This window comes from Somniosus microcephalus, chromosome 9 (genome assembly GCF_052327205.1).
Source record: "Somniosus microcephalus isolate GS21.2 chromosome 9, FLI_Smic_1.0, whole genome shotgun sequence".
NCBI lineage: Eukaryota > Metazoa > Chordata > Chondrichthyes > Squaliformes > Somniosidae > Somniosus > Somniosus microcephalus.
This window is the reverse complement of record NC_140995.1, coordinates 141,454,034-141,473,219: the sequence shown is the minus strand read 5'-3', so window position 1 is coordinate 141,473,219 and position 19,186 is coordinate 141,454,034. Positions and strand designations below refer to the sequence as shown.

The window sequence follows — 19,186 nt, the reverse complement described above, 5'->3', positions numbered from 1 at the left end:
TGAAGTCCATTGTCATAGTAAATCTTTGTATGATTAGATTTGTACAGTGCCATGTGATGGATCCATGAGAAATATAGTTTTGGTTATAATTAAAATAATTTTAAAAGTACAGACTTTATTACAGTTTGCAGCGATGAGCATGCTGACATGGCATTGTTGTAGCTGAGTTTGTGAAGCAGATTCTTCTAAGAACAAGTCCTTACTTGAAAACATACTACACAGGTCAAATCTTGAAACTGCTATTGATAATCTGCAGGCCCCACCCTAATATCAAGCAATTTGGATAGATTACTTAACGTTCATGTAATGACCAAAGTTTTTATTGTTAGATTTTTATAAGGGTCCCCTACAATAATTGAAAGGATTCAGTTCACTTTTTTTTATTTGTTTATGGGATGTGGGTGTCACTGGCAAGGCCAGCATTTATTGCCCTTGAGAAGGTGGTGGCGAGCTGCCACCTTGAACCGCTGCAGTCTATGTGGTGAAGGTACTCCCACAGTGCTGTTAGGGAGGGAGTTCTTATAAGTGCTGTAGCTAAATGGTCAGGTTCTTGGGCTGCTTGTTGTTTTATTTGTCTGCATCGGTGATTTGAGGGTGAATGGGGAAGAAAGGATTTTGGAGTTCTTGGGTAGCAAAAGCTTGCCGGATTATAAAATCACATCATGGAATATAGCTGACCAAATCCTGTATTTCTTTACTTGTTCGAGCACTGTCAACTCAATAGTGTAGTTTTTAAAAATTGAGTCTGTGTGCACTCATTATACTATTGATGTCCAGTATATTCAAATTCTTTTAACTTTTGTATTTTAGTATTATCTTGTCCGACTACAGTGAAAGTGCTTTCACCTGATGATGGGAAAGCAGATATAGTGAAAGCTGCTAAGAAGTACTGTCAGTTAGTTGCTCAGCAGCAGAGAAGGTCCGCTGATCTAAATGTGAATATTATGGACAGTTTGCTCAGAGGTAAGTGCCATCTGTTTAGTGGAAGGAACACACAGTTTGAATTTGCTTGTACAGTTTGAGAATGGGCCCAGAACCACCCATTCGTGCCAGTGAAATACTGTTAGATATGTGTTCTATTGAAATTATATTTTTACTTAATTGCTTTGACTAAAAATAGTAATTCTTAACACTGTTTAGAGTTTATTATTAATGGGCCCATTTTATTAAAATGCAGTGTTCAAAAGTTTAAAAAGTACATTTTTATTTCCAAAATTTACATAGTTTCCTTTTTCATAAATTGTAATGTTAGATTCTTAATTGAAGAGACTAGTTTGTAATTACTTTAACTTGATCTTTAGCATCAAAGTATCACTTGGGACAAACCTTATTCGCCCCTTTCATGGTTTGTTAGCAAAGTCAAATGTCATTTCTCTTTTCCCTTCCCTAGAATTAAATTGTAATAAAGGATCTAATCTGAAAACAGTTAAGTTTTATCTTCATAAGCATACTTGGTGATCTGTCTTGCTATTCTGATGAATCCATATGGCTTGTTTTATAGAAGAGTGCTTATATACCTGAGGGTAATTGTGGATGGTCCTAACTAAAATTAAATGTTGACAGCTATTTTTCCCTATCCTTGTATTGTTTACTATGCACCACACATTCCAGTTGAGCGGGTAAGCAGATAATCTGCTGACACCGTTGCCTCCCTGAAAGTAGTTTGTATGTTGTGCAAGAGCATGCCAACAACAACTTGCATTTATAAAGCGCCTTTAACATAGTAAAACATTCACAGGAGCGTTATCAAACAAAGTTTGACACTGAGCCACATAAGGCGACATTCAGACAAATGACCAAAAGCTTGGTCAAAGAGGTAGGAGAGTCTTAAAGGAGGCGAGAGGTAGTGAGGCAGAGAGGTTTAGGGAGGGAATTCCAGAGCTTGGGGCCTAGGCAGCTGAAGGCATGGCTGCCATTGGTGGAGCGATTTAAATCGGGGATGCGCAAGAGACCAGAATTGGAGGAGCGCAGGTATGAGAGTTTCAGGGTAGGAGGAGGTTGGAGATAGGTAGGGGGTGAGGCCATGGAGGGATTTGAAAACAAGGATGCGAATTTTAAAATTGAGGCGTTGCCGGACTGGGAGCCAATGTAGGTCAGCGAGCACAGAGGTGATGGGTGAACGAGACTTGGTACGAGTTAAGACACGGGCAGCAGAGTTTTGGATGACCAAGTTCATGGAAGTTGGAAGATGGAAGGCTGGCCAGGAGAGAGTTGGAAAAGTCAAGTCTAGAAGTAACAAGGCACGGATGAGGGTTTCGGCAGCAGACGATCTGTGGCAGGGGTGGAGTTGGGCGATGTTACGGAGGTGGAAGTAAACGGTCTTAGTGATGGAGCCAATATGTGGTCGGAAGCTTATCTCTGGGTCAAATACGACACCAAGGTTATGAACGGTCTGGTTCAGCCTCACAGTTGCCAGGAGAGGGATGCAATCTGTGGTGGGGACCAAAGACAGTGGTTTCAGTCTTTCCAATATTTAGTTGGATGAAGTTTCTCCTCATTCAGTACTGGATGTGAGATAAGCAGTGTGAGAAATTAGTGACGGTGGAGGTGGTGGTGAGCTAGAGCTGGGTGTCGTCAGCATACATGTAGAACCTGACATGTTTTCGGATGATGTCGCTGAGGGGCAGCAAGTAGATGAGATAGGAGGGGGCCACCACACCCTAATCTCTGCAAAGCCACTGCCCAGCACCAATGCACTGTACAAGCTGCCTATGTAATTTTTAAAGATTATTTCAGTAGCACAGTACAATGTATTTGACGTTTGAATTACAGAACTTAATGTTTTTGCTTCATTGATCCTCTCTTTAAACTACAGTGATAACTAGCACTGGCTACACCACCACTGTAAAATTATTTAAATGTGCAGTGCTCTTTACCTGTCTGCACTTTAGTGCATTAAGTCAAGTTGCACTATAATTGCATTTTTCCACATTTGTACTAGACTTGTAAAACCAGAGGCAGTATTGTGGTGCTGGTCAGTTCCTTGCCCTGTAGGTAGTTATTTTTATGTAGAAGTTCTGTAGTCAGCAGCCTTATTCTTGGGTATATACTCACATAAGCAGTCTTGTACTGTATGATTTGATACTTGCATATTTAATGCGTGTATTCAATACATTTTACTTTCTCCCCTTTTAGAAGGTGCTTTAGGCTTACCTGACCCGGATCTAGTGTTGAAATTTGGCCCTGTGGACAGCACTCTTGGCTTTCTGCCATGGCACATCAGACTTACTGAGATTATGTAAGTGTCTTTTGGACTCCAATTTAATTAAAAGTCTGTTTAGTGTTTTAAGTAATCAGATGCATTGTGTACTAGTTAAAGTCCTGAGCTGCAAGTTAAAATCTTTGATGAAAGCATAATGGCTGTTTACTGCTGAGGACACCGTTGATGGAGGTTATTGCTGTTTTGTATTTTAGCAAAATATTCAGTGTATTTTGAAACTAGTGTCAACAGGTGCTTTAACATACTGGAACTTCATTGTATTAGGCAATTGACTGGTAGAATAGGAACCTGCAGATCCCCAAAAAGTGCTCTTGTCCTTCTTGCAGGTAGAGATCACGGGACAGGGATGTGCTGTTGAAGTAAGCTTGGTGAGTTACTGCACTGCATCCTGTAGGTAGTGCATACTGCAGCCCCACTGCACCGGTGATGGAGTGGATATTGAGCAGAGTGGCAGCAGCAACAATCAAGTGGACTGTGCTGTCCTGGATGGTGTTGAGCTTCTTGAGAGTTGCGGCTGCAGCCATCTGGGTGAGTGTTGTGTATTCCATCACGCACCTGACTTGAGCATTGCTGATAGTGGAGCAGCTTTGAGGGATCAGGAGATGGACCAGTCATTGCAAAGTACCCAGCCTCTGCTTTGTGCTTTGAGCCATGGTGTTCATGCGGCTGGTCCAGTTAAGCTTCTAGTCAGCAGTCATCCGTAAGATGTTGATGGTAGTGCCATTGAAGGTCGGTGACGGGTGATGGTTTTCTTGGGTACAGGATAGCATGAAAGGCTTTTTTTATAAAAGCCATTCAACCTGTTTGTGACCAAGTTACTGAAAGAGGGAATCATTCCAGGGGTACTTCAAAATAAGCATGCCAAAATTAGTGGGGAACCAAGGGGCTAATATGAGTGAGAAACTTAAATTAATTAGCATCAGTGGAGAAGAAATACTTGAGAAACTAATGGGACTAAAAGCCAATAAATCCCCTGGACTTGATGGCGTACATCCTGAGGTTCTAAGAGGTGGCTGCAGAGACAGTGGATGCACTGGTTGCGATCTTCCAAAATTCGCTAGGTTCTAGAACGGTCCCAGTGGATTGGAAGGTAGCAAATGTAACCCTGCTATTCAAGAAAGGAGAGACAGTTAGCCAGTCATCAGGAAATGCTGGAATCCATTATTAAGGAAGTGGTAACAAGGTACTTAAAAGCAGAGTCATCACAGATTGATGAAAGGGAAATCATGTTTAACAAATTTATTCATTTTTTTGAGGATGTAACTAGCAGGGTAGATAAAGGAGAACCAGTGGATGTAGTATATTTGGATTTCCAAAAGGCATTTGATCAGGTGCCACACAAGGTTGCTACGCAAGATAAGGGCTCATGGGGTTGGGGGTAATAAATTAGCATGGATAGAGGATTGGTTAACGGACAGAAAACAGAATAAGGATAAACGGGTCTTTTTCAGGTTGGCAGGCTGTAACTAGTGGGGTGCCGCAAGGATCAGTGTTGGGGCCTCAGCTATTTACAATCTATATTAACGACTTGGATGAAGGGACCGAGTGCAATGTATCCATGTTTGTTGATGATCCAAAGCTAGGTGGGAAAGTAAGCTGTGAGGAGGACACAAAGAGCCTGCAAATGGATATAGACAGGTTAAGTGAGTGGGCAATAAGGTGGCAGATGTAGGATAATATGGGGAAATGTGAGGTTATTCACTTTGGTAGGGAGAATAGAAAGAAGAGAATTTTTTAAATGGTGAAAAACTATTAAATGTTGGTGTTCAGAGCGATTTAGGTGTCCTCGTACAGGAAACACAAAAAGTTAGCATGCAGGTACAGCAAGCAATTAGGAAAGCAAATGGCATGTTTGCCTTTATTGTAAGGAGGTTGGAGTACAAGAGTAAGGAAGTCTTACTACAATTATAGAGGGCTTTGGTGAGACCACACCTGGAGTACGATGCTCAGTTTTGCTCTCCTTATCTGAGAAAGGTCATGCATGCCTTGGAGGCGGTGCAATGAAGGTTCACGAGATGGATGTCTTATGAGGAGAGAGTGAGTAGATTGGGCCTATACCCTGGAGTTTAGAAGAATGAGAGGTGGTCTCATTGAAACATAAGATTCTGAGGAGGATTGACAGGGTCGATGCTGACAGGTTGTTTCCCCTGGCTGGAGAGTCTAGAACTAGGGGGCATAGTCTCAAGATCAAGGGTCAGCCATTTAAGACTGAGTTGAGGAGGAATTTCTTCATTCAGAGGGTTGTGAATCTTTGGAATTCTCTACCCCAAAGGGCTGTGGATGCTGCTGTTGAGTATATTCAGGGCTGAGAGATTTTTGGACTCTAGGGGAAATAACGGGATATGGAGATTGGGCTGGAAAGTGGAGTTGAGGTCGAAGATCAGCCATGATCTTATTGAATGGTGGAGCAGGCTCGAAGGGCCGTATAGCCTACTCCTGCTAATTCTTATGTTCTTGTGTTTAACTTTAAGTGGTTTGTTTGTGCTTTTCCTGTTCTTGTTTTGTGCAACCACTAGGTGACAGTGTGTAGCTGTCATGCTTTCTGTGCAGGCATCCACTGTCTCAACTTAATTGTAACTCAATAATACAACAGAACAATATTACTGAATCACAGGCAGCACATTCTGGTAACTTCTTGGGAAATGTTGATCACTATCATTTAGGTTTAGAGTAGTTATGGACAAGGACAAATCAAATGTGAAAATATTCAACTGGAAGAGGGCTAATTTCAGTGAGCTGAAAAGGGACCTGGCCCAGGTGGATTGGAATCCATGATTGGCAGATAAAACAATAAATGATCAATGGGAGGCTTTTAAAGAGGAGATAGTTCGGGTATAGACTCTGTGCATTCCCATGAAGGGGAAAGGAAGAGCATCCAAAGCTAGAGCTCCCTGGATGACTAAAGATAGAGATTAAAATGAAACTGAAAAAGGAGGCTTATGGTAAATGTCTGGTTCATTATTCAGTAAAGAATACAAAAAGTACAGAGAAGAACTAAAGAAGGAAATGAGAGGGGCAAAGAGTGTATGAGACTAGATTAGCAAGGAACCCAAAAGGCTTTTATAAACATATATAAATAGTGGCGGGGTGGGGCCAATTAGAGACCAAAATGGAGATAATCATGAGGCAGAGGGCATGGCTGAGGTGCTAAATGAGTATTTTGCATCTGTCTTCACTAAAGAAGAGAATGCTACAAATGTCATGGTAAAGGAGGTAATAGAGAAATTGGATAGGATAAAAATAGAGATACTTAAAGGTTGGCAGCACTCAAAGTAGAAAAGTCACCCGGTCCGGATGGAATGCATTCTAGGTTACTGAAGGAAGTAAACTTGATGATTGCGGAGGCCACCATCTTTCAATTCTCCTTGGATATGGGAATGGTGCTAGAGGATTGCAAATGTTACGCCCCTGTTTTTATAAAAAAAAGAGAGAGAAACTCGGCAACTACAGGCCTGTAACGTCGGTGGTGGGGAAAACTTTGCGACGTTAATCCAGGACAAAATTAATTGGTACTTGGAAAAAAATATGGGTTAATAAATGAAAGCCACCACTGATTTGGTAAAGGCAAATCGGATATGACTAACTTGAGTTCTTTGAAGTACCCGAGAGGGTTGATCAGGGTAGTGTGGTTGATGTATATATGGACTTTCAAAAGACGTTTGATAAAGTACCACATAATAGACTTGTTAGCAAATTTGAAGCCCATGGGATTAAAGGGGCAGTGGCTGCATAGATACAAAAGTAGTGGTGAACAGTTGTTCAGACTGGAGGGAAATGTGCAGTGGTGTCCCAATAGGTTGGTGTTGGGACCACTGCTCTTTTTGATGTACATTAATGACCTGGACTTAAGTTTACAGGGCATAATTTCAAAATTTGCCTGTCCCACAAAACTCGGAAATACAGTAAACAGTGAGGATAGTAACAGACTGGTGAAATGGGCAGACAGATGACCGATGAAAATTAACGCAGAGAAGTGTGAAGTGATTCATTTTGGTAGGAAGAATGAGGAGAGACAATATAAACTAGATGGTACAATCTTAAAGGGGGTGCAGGAACACCGATCTGGGTGTGTACATACACATGTTTTTGAAGGTGACCAGGACATGTTGAGAAGGCTGTTAACGCTTATGGGATCCTTGGCTTTATAAATAGAGGCAAAGGGCTGGATTTTGTCAATGGAGGTGACTTGGAGGCAGGACTGCTGCTTGTCGTGTCAATGTCCCGCCCCCATCCTCGCCTGACCATTGAGGGATTTTCCCCTGATTGAGCTTGTTAAGCCCACCCGGCGGGCTCAGCAGGCCAATTAGGGAAGAAGTCACTGACAGATCACGTCAACGTCAGACGTGCTATCTGTCAAGACTTCTTGAAAGAAGAAATTACAGTGTTTGACAGCTCTGTGAAGCTGTCAAACACTGACATTCTCTTGAGTCTGATTCATTTTTGTGGTGAGGACTGAAAAAACATTGTTTAAAAAAAAAAAGTAAATTTCAGGTAACTGATGGATCGGAGGTTCCATCAGCCGTTACCTGAAAATGACAAGGTGGATGTCTGCTCTCCCGATCCAGCACGGCTAAAGGCTACAGATGTTTTTTTTTAAAAAAGGTAAGTGAACACTTTTTTAAACTTGTCACTCACCTTCCATACTTACCACTCCACACTTGCACCCATCACTCACCTCTACACCTTCCAGGTGCCTCCTCCACGTCTCTTCCAACCCTGCGGGGTTCTCCGAGGTCAGGAAGCCTTCACCTGTGAAGGTAAAATGGCACTAATCCCTTTTTCTGCCTGTTAACAGGCAGTTAAAAGGATTAAAAGCCTTTCCCGCCTCCAGGAGATGGGACTCAAAGCTGCACATCCTCCCGCCTCCTGGCAAAAGGGCATGGAGGCGGGATGGGGGAGGGTTTGCCACCCGCCCCCAATTTTTCCGATTTTACGTGCTGTCCCGCCTCCATGCCCGCCTCCTTGGGGCTTGGAAAATCGAACCCATAGAGTACAAAAGCAAGGAAGTTGTGCTAAACCTTTTTATAAAACACTGATTAGGCCCCAGCTGGAGTATTGAGTCCAATTCTGGGCACTTTAGGAAGGATGTCAAGGCCTTGGAGAGGGTGCAGAGGAGATTTACTAGAATGGTACCAAGGATGAGAGACTAGAGAAACTGGGGTTGTTCTCCTTGGAGCAGAGAAGGTTAAGGGGAGATTTAATATCATGAAGGTATTGATAGAGTAAATAAGGCGCAACGGTTTCCAGTGACGAAGGGTCAGTAATCAGAGGACACAGATTTAAGGTAATTGGCAAAAGGACCAGAGGTGACGTGAGGGGGAAAAAAATATGCATCGAGTTATGATCTGGAATGCACTGCCTGAAAGAGTGGTGGAAGCAGATTCAATAATAACTTCCAAAAAGGGAATTGGATAAATACTTGAAGTGAAAAAAGTTGCATGGCTGTGGGGAAAGAGCTGAGGGGTGGGATAGCTTTCAAAGAACTGTCACAGGCACGATGAGCTGACCTCCTGTGCTGATCATTTCAGATCATCGAATTATAGAATGATCAATGGAAAACCCATGAACAGAATCTCTTAGCCTCCAATCTGAATTAAAATAATGAAATTGCGTTAGTGTAGCTACTTGCAGCTCCATTCTTTGAGCCCATCTAATTGGAACAGAAATTTGGTTTGGGCAGTTTGAATTCCATTACAGCAACAGACGTCCATACTCCCAAAATGCCTCAGTTTTTGTACGAGTGCTGTAATGTTGCTTACTAATACTGAGCGGTGAGGGTAGGAGGTTACAGGGTATAAAAATTCATGGCTGAATCTGACTCTCTTGTGATCCAGCAGAAGTTACTGAGTAGTGAGCAAGAACCCTGGCAATATATTTCCTCCTCCTGTGTAGAGGGCAGTACAGCTAATTCTGTTGCTCCAGTGCCACCCCAGATAAGATCTGCGACAGCACAACCTGGGAATTTAAAGGCTTATGACACTATTGTGTTTAATTTTTTTTTTCCCCAAGGCAAATCACTTTGACTTCCAGAGTACCAGGTTTGGTGATGCTTGTTCTCTTTTTCAGGTGTTTTTGATAATTTGGCTCCAAGATAGTTACATAGAGATAGGAACAGGAGTAGGCCATTCGGCCCTTCGAGCCTGCTCCGCCATTCAATGAGATCATGGCTGATCTTCGTCTGAGATCATAGCTGATCTTACCAGTTCAGTACCCCGTCCCCGCCTTTTCTCCGTAACCCTTAATCCCCTTAGCCTTCAGAAATATATCCAATTCTCTCTTGAAAATATTTATTGAATTAGCCTTCACAGCCCTCTGTGGCAGGGAATTCCACAGGCTCACCACTCTTTGAGTGAAGAAATTCTTCCTCATCTCTGTTTTAAATGATTTGCCCGCTATTTTTAGACTGTGGCCCCTGGTTCTGTGCTCCCCTGCCATTGGAAACATTCTCTCTGAATTCAGCCTGTCCAGGCCTGCCATAATTTTATATGTTTCGATGAGATCCCCTCTCAATCTTCTAAACTCCAGTGAGTACAAGCCCAAACTATTCAATCTCTCCTCGTAGGTCATTCCCGCCATTCCAGGTATCAGCCTGGTGAATCGCCGCTGCACTCTTTCCATGGCAAGAACATCCTTCCGCAGATGGGGCGACCAAAACTGTACACAATACTCCAGATGCGGTCTCACCAGCACCTTGTACAGCTGTAGTAAGGTATCCCTATTCCTATACTCGAACCCCCTTGATATGAAGGCCAACATACCATTTGCCGCCTTAATCGCCTGTTGCACCTGCATGCTCTCCTTCAGTGACTGGTGCACAAGAACACCCAGGTCCCTCTGCACTTCCCCATCTCCCAATCTATTGCCATTTAGATAATAATCTACCCTCCTGTTTTTAACCCCCAAAGTGGATAACCTCGCATTTATCCACATTATAGTGCATCTGCCACGTATCCGCCCATTCCCCCAACCTGTCCAAATCGCACTGTAGCCTCCTGACATCCTCATCAGAGCCCACCCCTCCTCCTAGTTTAGTGTCGTCAGCGAATTTGGAAATATTGCATCCAATTCCCTGATCCAGATCATTTATATATATTGTGAACAGCTGGGGTCTCAGGACAGATCCTTGCGGCACCCCGCTGGTCACTGCCTGCCACTCCGAAAACGAGCCGTTTATTCCAACTCTCTGTTTTCTATCCGCCAGCCAGTTCTCTATCCACGTTAATACTTTGCCCCCAATCCCATGAGCCTTAATTTTGCATGATAATCTTTTGTGTGGAACCTTATCGAAGGCTTTCTGGAAGTCAAGGTACACCACATCCACTGGCTCTCCCCCATCTATTTTACCAGTTACTTCCTCAAAAAATTCCAGCAGATTAGTCAAACACGATTTACCCTTTGTAAATCCATGTTGACTCTGTCCGATCCTTTCCCCATTTGTCAAGTGCTCCGCTATTTTATCCTTAATAATGGACTCTAGCATTTTGCCCACAACCGATGTAAGGCTTACTGGTCTATAATTCCCTGCTTTCTCTCTACCCCCCTTTTTAAATATTGGGGTAACATTAGCTACCCCACGGGTACTGTTCCCGAGTCAATGGAGTTCCGGAAGATGATCCTTAGAGCATCTGCTATCTCCAGGGCCACCTCCTTAAGTACCCTAGGATGTAGTTTATCAGGCCCCGGGGATTTGTCGGCCTTCAGTCCCCTCAACTTACCCAACACCATATCCCTAGAGATACTAATTTCTGTCGGCTCCTCCCTCTCATTAGTCCCTAAGTGTGATAAGATGTTACAGCCATGAAGAAAGGAAAATCTTCTATCTGCTAAATGAAAGAGTAGTATAGATTAACTGGTTCTAGACCATTATGTGCCGTCACCTAGACAAGGTGATGCCAAATGACCTAGAAAAGGAGAAATTAGAAATGCACAGATCTGAACAAAATATTAAAAAGATTGGTGGTATGTGGATAAAGATGTGTTTGGAGAGACAGCACTTTGAGAAAACCCCTTTTTCACTTCAACAAAACCAAGCAAATTTCAGTGTTTCTAAACTCCAACCTAAATCGTTTAATATTTTGAGGAAAGAAAAGCCAATCTGTGTGGTCCTTGTAAATATTATAAACTTTCATATTAATTGTATTTTTAGTCGCAGAACCATTTTAGTTGTAAATTAATTAAATTATCAGATGACACCAAGCCGGGTGGGACTCAAAAGGAAGCAGCTGAGATCTAACGCAGAGCTTGATGGGGTTTGCATCTAAGCTGATAGTAGGAAATGAAGTTCAGTTTGGAGAAATGTATACTGGAAGTAAGAATAAGGGTGCACATGTACTCCATGGATGGGATAGAACTTGCCAAGGAGGAGGTTGGAAGAAATTGGGTGTTTTAGTTGACTCATTTCTCACCATGTCCAACAGTGAGGTGGCAATAAATAATAGGCTGCTAGGTAATATTGCCAAATCAGTTGCATTCAAAGCCCCGTACATTTAAAGCTATATGGTGTCCTGCAGCTGGAGTATTGTGTGGTTCTGCTCACCATAGTATAAAGGGGCATCCAAGCCCTAGAGGCAGTGAATACGTGAGCAACGAGGCTGGTCCCCAGCATCTTGTGTTTTTGAGAGGCAACCTAATAAGCTAAGGGTCTTCAGTCTCAAACTATCTTAAAAACATCATTACAGAGATAAGATGATAAACAGGATAGAGAAAGTAAACCCAAAGCAACGTTGGATATAGCAGCACAGCAAGACAAGAACACAGACTCCGGGCTGTAAAAGGCAAATTTAAGACTGATATCATCAATTATTTCTTTACAGCAGGCAATGAAAACCTAAAATCGCTAGGAAGGGTGGTTAAGGTCATTGTGTTGGACTCATTTTATGAAACAGCTTGGTGCTGTAATAGGAAAACAGTAGGGTTGGTATTCAGAAAAGATGAAATCAGATGTGGCTGAAGGCTGTCCAAATCAAACTTGTGGTCTTGTAAATTGTTAGTTACAGAAAGTCTAAGGGGTTGATTTTTAATTTGCTTTGCCTCGGGTCGATGGTCTTGCCATCCTGTTACCCCGATGATGCTGCAGGTACCATTTTGAAAGGGGCTTACCTCTGAGTGCCCAAAGCACCTGCCTGTTTCAGACAGTAGGCCCATTTCGATATGAAAATAAGGGTCCTAGGTTCCCCAGTTGCCATTTTAGGTTGGAACTGGTGGGAGCATCGTCCAATCATTTCTCTGGGCAATAGAGCCAAAGAGGCTCAGCTAAGGAAACTGTAAAGATTTTTGTGGGACCCAAAGAAGCAGGAGGGCTCCTCTGGGTCACATAAACATTATCTGGGCCACTGCTGACCTGGACCCCCTCCCCACGATCGCGAGCCCCCTCAAAGAAGTTGCCTCGATGGTGGCCGGATAGTGGCAAGCCTTGATCCGGTGAGCTGCCTATTTGGCATGCTGCAGCTCGTCGACCTGATTTTAAATGAGGCCGGGACTCGAAATTGCGATCACCTCTTTGGCGTGGTTGCAGGTGAGCAGCTGGCACGCTGCACTGGTTAGTAGCGTAAAAGTCAAAATCAACCTCAATGTGGCTAACCCAGATCATTTAAATGTTTCTTAACATCTAATGAGTGCATTTTGAATTTCAGGAATATGGAATGTTATCATTTAATGTGTTTTTTCTTGAAGCTAAATACCCTTTTCTACTCATCTCCCTATAGATCATTGCCTTCACACATCAACTTAAGTTATGAAAGGTTTATTTCTGCCCTCCAACACTTCGCAGCCTGTGAACAACGTATGGGAAAATGACCACAAGTCAACATGGAATCAGTTCCAGGCTTCAGTCAAAGGGACCCAAAATATCCAATGTTTACAAGCACCTGTGAACCATTGAAGCCCAGCTCAGTGTCTTTCTTTATCAACTGAGGATAAGAACGTGTCTTCTTTGTCCAATTCTTAGTTGTGTAAGTGTCTGTGAGGGTCAATCTGTGTTTTAAAAAAAAAAAAAAAATGAGCAAAATTGAGCTTGACAATAATTCAGGCATTCTCAAATGGGACCTTTTTATAAAGAAAAAGAACAGTATGTTCAAAGGATTATCATTGGACTCTTCTTCCTTGGATGATATGGACAAAATAATTTATCTACAATGCCTTGCACTAAATGAGTGTTCAATAAATGTATAAAAATGATCCTATTCCAATTTTAAAGTACTATTTTAATGCAACATGTAGAGTTTCGATGAATTTTAGTTAGCCTTAAACTAAAGAGTGCACCAGGGATGTTTGATCGCATACAGCTAAAGGTTTAAAAGCAGCTATTTGTTTCCCTTTAAAGCTTTAACAGTACAAATATGGAAACTGAGTATTGTAAAGTAAGAGACTGCACTATTCCATTGTATCGTTAATGATGTGCAACTTGGTTTGTACTTGCTCTCTGTGGTGCAGCTGCACAATCATGGGCTAGTTAGCATTCTTATAGATGTTTTGTAGACCAGTGTGTGATTCTGTAATAGCTGCAGGATAAAACCAAACTAAGGCATGAATTGCCCCTTGAATGTTATTGTTCAAACATGCCTTGTTTAGATTTCATTTTACTTTACCTTTTCAGTTTCATTGGGCCAGATTTATTAGCAGTTAGTGATGGGTAAGGGAATCTGTTTAAATGCCATTTTTTGTATAAAACTGGATACTTAGGAGAGAAGCGCAAAGGAACAATATAAAGAGGTTCTGATTGCATCATAAACCACAAAAGTGAAGCTCGATTGGTATATAATATAAGCAAGGGACATTGCTTGCAACTGCCTCAATTTTATTTTTATATATAACATGGCATATACAAAATGCAATTTTTTTTGTAAAGTTTTAAAATCTGACTGATTTAAGTCTGAGCCCTTAAGTTTCCCTATGGTGGGTGCGCTGATATAAATTTGTCATTTGTGACTTAAGCCAATGCATGATACACATGACTATGTATATGCAGAGTTATGGTTTTGCAGTGTGTTTCTGCTGTTGTAAGAATATTGTATTATGATAACATTACTTTAAAAGTACAAATATGGCATAGATCGCAGTGCGGAAGAGGGAAATCCACATCCTTGTGCCTCATCACAGCAGCAGGTATTCCGATACAATAATGTCATAAACATTATCACCACAGGGAAGAAGAGCATAGGAATCCAGTGATATGTCCTTTTGGCTGATGCATAGCCGTCCTTTACATTAATAAACCTGATGCCATAGATGAGAGTTAAGTGTCATTAATTGGAAATGTAACATTTTGGGGAAATGGAAGTGCTCTATTCCTGTTGGTGCTACTAACTAGAACTGGGGTTAAATAGAACTATGATCAAATGGTATGATATTTTTGACTTGGCCTATGTAATTAAAATAATTGAATAAAAGTGATTTGTCATATTTGAATGAAAGCAACCGCATTGCCGAATCACACCTGAAGATACAAGTCCACCAGTGTATATGTTATTCATGCAAGCCTGATGGATGTCTGTCAGATGGCAAAGTAATTTCTACTACAAGGCAGTAACTTGCATTGGATAAGGAAGGTTATATACAAGGAAAGTTGTATCATAATGTAGAGATAGGCTGCTGAGGGAAAGCAAAGTATTATTAGCACTGCGGCATTTTCAGCTTGTTGAAAATCCAGTCCTCAGTCCTAAAGTGTTCACGTATGGGTGAATGGCTAGTTTTTTTTTGCACAGCTCATAATGTTTCAAAGAAAAAATGTTAATCTCCCTTAAATCACACACCAGCTTTGGTTCTTAGTTATTACATGACAGAAAATAAACAATTTCATACCATATGGTTGAGTTCATTTTGGGGGGAAGCTGCAAGAGGGGGGAAAAGGGGCTAAGAGTTGTCTTTACCAAAACCAAGTAAACAGTGCCAATTACACTGTGAAATCCAGATGGAGATGTGCACTGAATGTACAAGTGACTGAACATTTGTCTCAAAACTGGACACTGCGATGGTACGCAGCTAAGACCAGCTTCATTTCACCAAGTTCTAATTATGGTTGTAATCTTTGGCTACATGTGCACTATGTAAAACCAATTTTTACAAATAACAAGACTACTTGGATTTTTATGAATGGAATATACTGTATTCTGACAGATGAATAAAAATAAAAATTCCATCTTGCTATTTCTGGAAGTGCAGTATATAAACTGCAGCTTAACCCACAAGGGCTATGTGTCTCTAAATTTATGAATATGGCTGAAATACATCACTGGATAATCTTTTCTATTTGAGGTGCCATATTGTAGAACTGCAGCTTTAAGGCATAGCAGGTGGTAGAAAAAGGAGATGCATGCTACAAAGGTCAGCAATCTCATGAGGATGGGTAACACATTTAGAAAGCACCAAAAGAATTTGACATTCTGCATGCATTTTGTTTGGCTGTTTCTTGATTTATTAGGATGATACTGCTGTCCATGTTTGTATAATAGTAGCATAGTCCCTCCTTGCTTGTCATGATGAGTAGCATATTTCATAAGTGTGATGGAAAGCCAGTGGTTCTAGGGTATGGTAGTGTAGTGGTTAGGTTATTGAACTAGTAATCCAGAGAACACTAATTCAGATCCCACTATTGCAGTTTGAGAATTTGAATTCAGTTTAAAAGAATCTGTAAATAAAAAGTCAGCATCGGTAAAAGTGAACATGAAGTTGTCTGGCTTGTCGTAAAAACTGATTTTATTCTATTCACCAGCACAATTTTGCCAATAGCTTGGAATTATGCAGATCTCAAGAATGTTAGGCATTTAAAACTTCTCCCTAGTTTTCTCCTGGTGGCTCCCAAAGGCATTCACTTACATGAGACAATAAACAGATGGTGCTGTGTTAAGGGATTTGCGCTTTCTTTTTGCCCTTTCTATTTGTCATAGTTTAAAATCTTAATTTCTCTCGTAGGTAATGTCTTCTCAATCACCTTGGTCTTATGCTATTTTATGAACTTGATGATGGGTAGCAATGTGTTACTTGGGTAAAAAATTGTCAGAGCAAAGTGCAGTTCTGCAGAGCACAGAGCGGGATTAAATGGAGTGGACTTGAACAGAATGTTTTTGGGAATTTGGAGAAGAGGGGGAAAGAGTTGTTGCTTTTTGCCTACACTACTTGTGCTTTGTGTTATAGATAGATATTTAATTTTAGTACCCTTAACAATCTAGATCAAGTAAGTAGTCAAGAAACTATACTGTAAACTAAGTTACCTAATTACAAATTTAATTAAATAAAACAAGGTCATATAGGGATGACTGTGCAGGTGGTGTGCCACAACTACAACATGGGATTTTGTGGAGAGCATTGTGATCCCGGACAACCACGTTTGCAGTAAGTGCCTGCATCTTGAGGAACTTCAGCTGAGTTTTTGAGCTGGGGCATCAGGGATGGGGAGAGTTACCTGGACACTTCAATCCAGGAGGCAGTCACACTCCTTAGGTTAGGTAGTGGTACAGGTCTGTTTAGTGCTCCGGGACAGAAGGGTGTGACTGCAACTCGGGCAGGTAAGGGGACCCATGTGCAGTGCTGGAGGAGCATCCGCCTTTGCCCTTGTCCAACAGGTATGAGGTTCTTGGTGCCTGTGTGAATGAGGGAAAAGCCTGCAGGATGGATGAGCATGCTGACCATGGTGCCATTCAAGTGGGGGGAGTGAAAGGGAATGTGGTTGTGGTGGGGACAGTATAGTCGGGGATAGATTCTGTTCTCTGCAGCCGTGACCGAGAGATCCGAAGGTTGTTGCCTGCCCAGTGCCAAGGTTAAAGACATCTTGCGGCTGGAGACAAACTTGGAGTGGGAGGGGGTGGATCCAGTTGTCATGGTCCACATAAGAACCAACAACATAGGTAGAATTAGGAAAGAGGTTCTGTTGAGGGAGTTTGAGGAGCTAGGATCCAAATTAAAAAGCAGAACCTCAAAGGTGATAATCTCTGGATTGTTACCTGAGCCACACGCAAGTTGGCATAGGGACAAACAGATTAGAGGTTTAAATGTGTGGCTCAAAGAGTGGTGTGAGAGGAAGGGGTTTCAGTTCATGGGGCACTGGCACCAATACTGGGGAAAGAGGGAGCTGTTCCATTGGGATGGGCTCCACTTAAACCAGGCTGGGACCAGTGTCCTGGTGAACTGAATAATGAGGGCAGTAGACAGGGCTTTAAGCTAATGGGATTTGGGGAAAAAGCAAATTTAAAAGCAGCAAGAGAAATGTCAAGGCTCCAGAGCAGAGTAGAGTTTTGGGTAAAAATAAGCAGAGTGGGTCAGGAAGGGACAGAGAGAGTAACAAAGGTAAGACCTCAGTGACGAAAGTGACACCAAGGAAAAACAAATAGGTCAAAGCTGAATGCGCAAAGCATTCTCAACAAAATAGATGAATTAATAGTGCAGATAGAAATGAGCAGGTTTTATCTAATAGCTATAACGGAGACGTGGTTGCAAAGTGGCCAGGGTTGGGAACTAAATATTCCAGGATACTTAACTTTTAAAAGAGATAGGCAAAAAGGAAATGGAGGAGGGGTAGCCCTGATAAAGGATGAGATAAATACAATAGAGAGAAAGGATCTTCACTCTCTGAAAATCAAGAAGTAGAATCAGTTTGGGTAGAGCTAAGAAACGGCAAGGGGCAGAAAACATTGGTGGGAGTTGTTTATAGGCCCCCAAATAGTAGTTGTAATGTAGGGCAGAGTATAAATCAGGAAATTAGAGGCGCATGTAACAAGGGTAATACAGTAATCATGGGGGACTTTAACCTACATAGAGACTGGGCAAAACAAATTTGCAGTAATAGTTTGGAGGATGAATTCATGGAATGTATGCAAGATACATTCTAGATCAGTATGTTAAGGAACCAACGAGGGAACAGGCTATTTTAGATCTAGTATTGGCAATGAGAAAGGGTTAATTAATAACCTTGTAGTAAAGGGGCCTGTAGGGAAGAGTGACTATAATATAGAATTTTATATACTGAGTTTGAAAGTGATTTAGTTAAATCTGAAACTGAGGGTCTTAAATCTAAACAAAGCAAACTACATAGGTATGAGGGGTGAGTTGGCTAAGGTAGATTGGGAAACTACATTAAAAGGTATGATGGTAGAGAAAGATGTGCGGATTAGGTTGATTGGCTATGATAAATTGACCCTTAGTGTTAGGGGGATTAAATACGGGGATAGGGTGGGCTATGTGTTGGTGTATGGGTTACGGGGATCGGGTGGGATATATGTCGGTGCAGGCTCGATGGGCCGAAATGGCCTCTATATGCACTGTGGGGTTTCTGTGATTCTGTGATTCTGAGAAGCAATGGCTAGCATTTAATGAATTAATACATAATTTACAACAATTCCTTTAAGACGCAAAAACCCCATAGGTAAAGTGGTCCAACCGTGGCTAACGAGAAGTTAAAGATAATATTAGTTCAAAGGAAGAGGCTTATAATGTTGCCAAAAAGAATAGTAAGCCTGAGGATTGGGAGGATTTTAGAGTTCAGCAAAGGAGGATGAAGAAATTAATAAAGAAAGGGAAATTAGAATTAAAGCAAAATAGAGACATAAAAACAGACTGTAAAAGCTTCTATAGGTATGTAAAAAGGAAGAGATAAGCAAAAGTAAATGTGGGTCCCTTACAGCCTGACACAGGAGCAATTATAATTGGGAATAAAGAAATGGCAGAGAAATTAAACAAATACTTTGTGTCTTCACAGAAGAAGATGCAAAAAACTTCCCTTAAATAGTGGAGAACCAAGGCTCTAGCAAGAATGAGGAACTGAAAGAAATTAATATTAGTAAAAAAAAAAAAAGTACTGGAGAAATTAATGGGACTGAAAGATGATAAATCCCCTGGACCTGATGGCCTACATCCTGGGGTTTTGAAAGAGGTGGCTATAGCGATGGTGAATGCATTGGTTGTCATTTTACAAAATTCCATAGATTTTAGAATGGTTCCCACGGATTGCAAGGTGGCAAATGTAACCCCACTATT

At 41.6% G+C, this 19,186-nt stretch overlaps 1 protein-coding gene across 3 annotated transcripts in view; it reads left to right on the top strand.

The window, feature by feature from the left end:
• nus1 (NUS1 dehydrodolichyl diphosphate synthase subunit) overlaps positions 1-14,607 on the top strand; it is a 30,965-nt gene extending 16,358 nt beyond the window's left edge. The window contains exons 3-6 of one of the 3 annotated variants that reach the window (XM_085997336.1): positions 811-963; positions 3,136-3,238; positions 5,032-5,038; positions 12,990-14,607. In XM_085997336.1, coding sequence (XP_085853462.1) covers positions 811-963; positions 3,136-3,238; positions 5,032-5,038; positions 12,990-13,100 — 374 coding nt within the window. In that variant the 3' untranslated portion in view covers positions 13,101-14,607. Of the gene's footprint in view, positions 1-810; positions 964-3,135; positions 3,239-3,546; positions 3,743-5,031; positions 5,039-12,924 lie in introns of those variants that run through there. The other 2 variants (XM_085997334.1, XM_085997335.1) reach the window with 2 other exon arrangements.
• Positions 14,608-19,186: the final 4,579 nt, after the last annotated feature.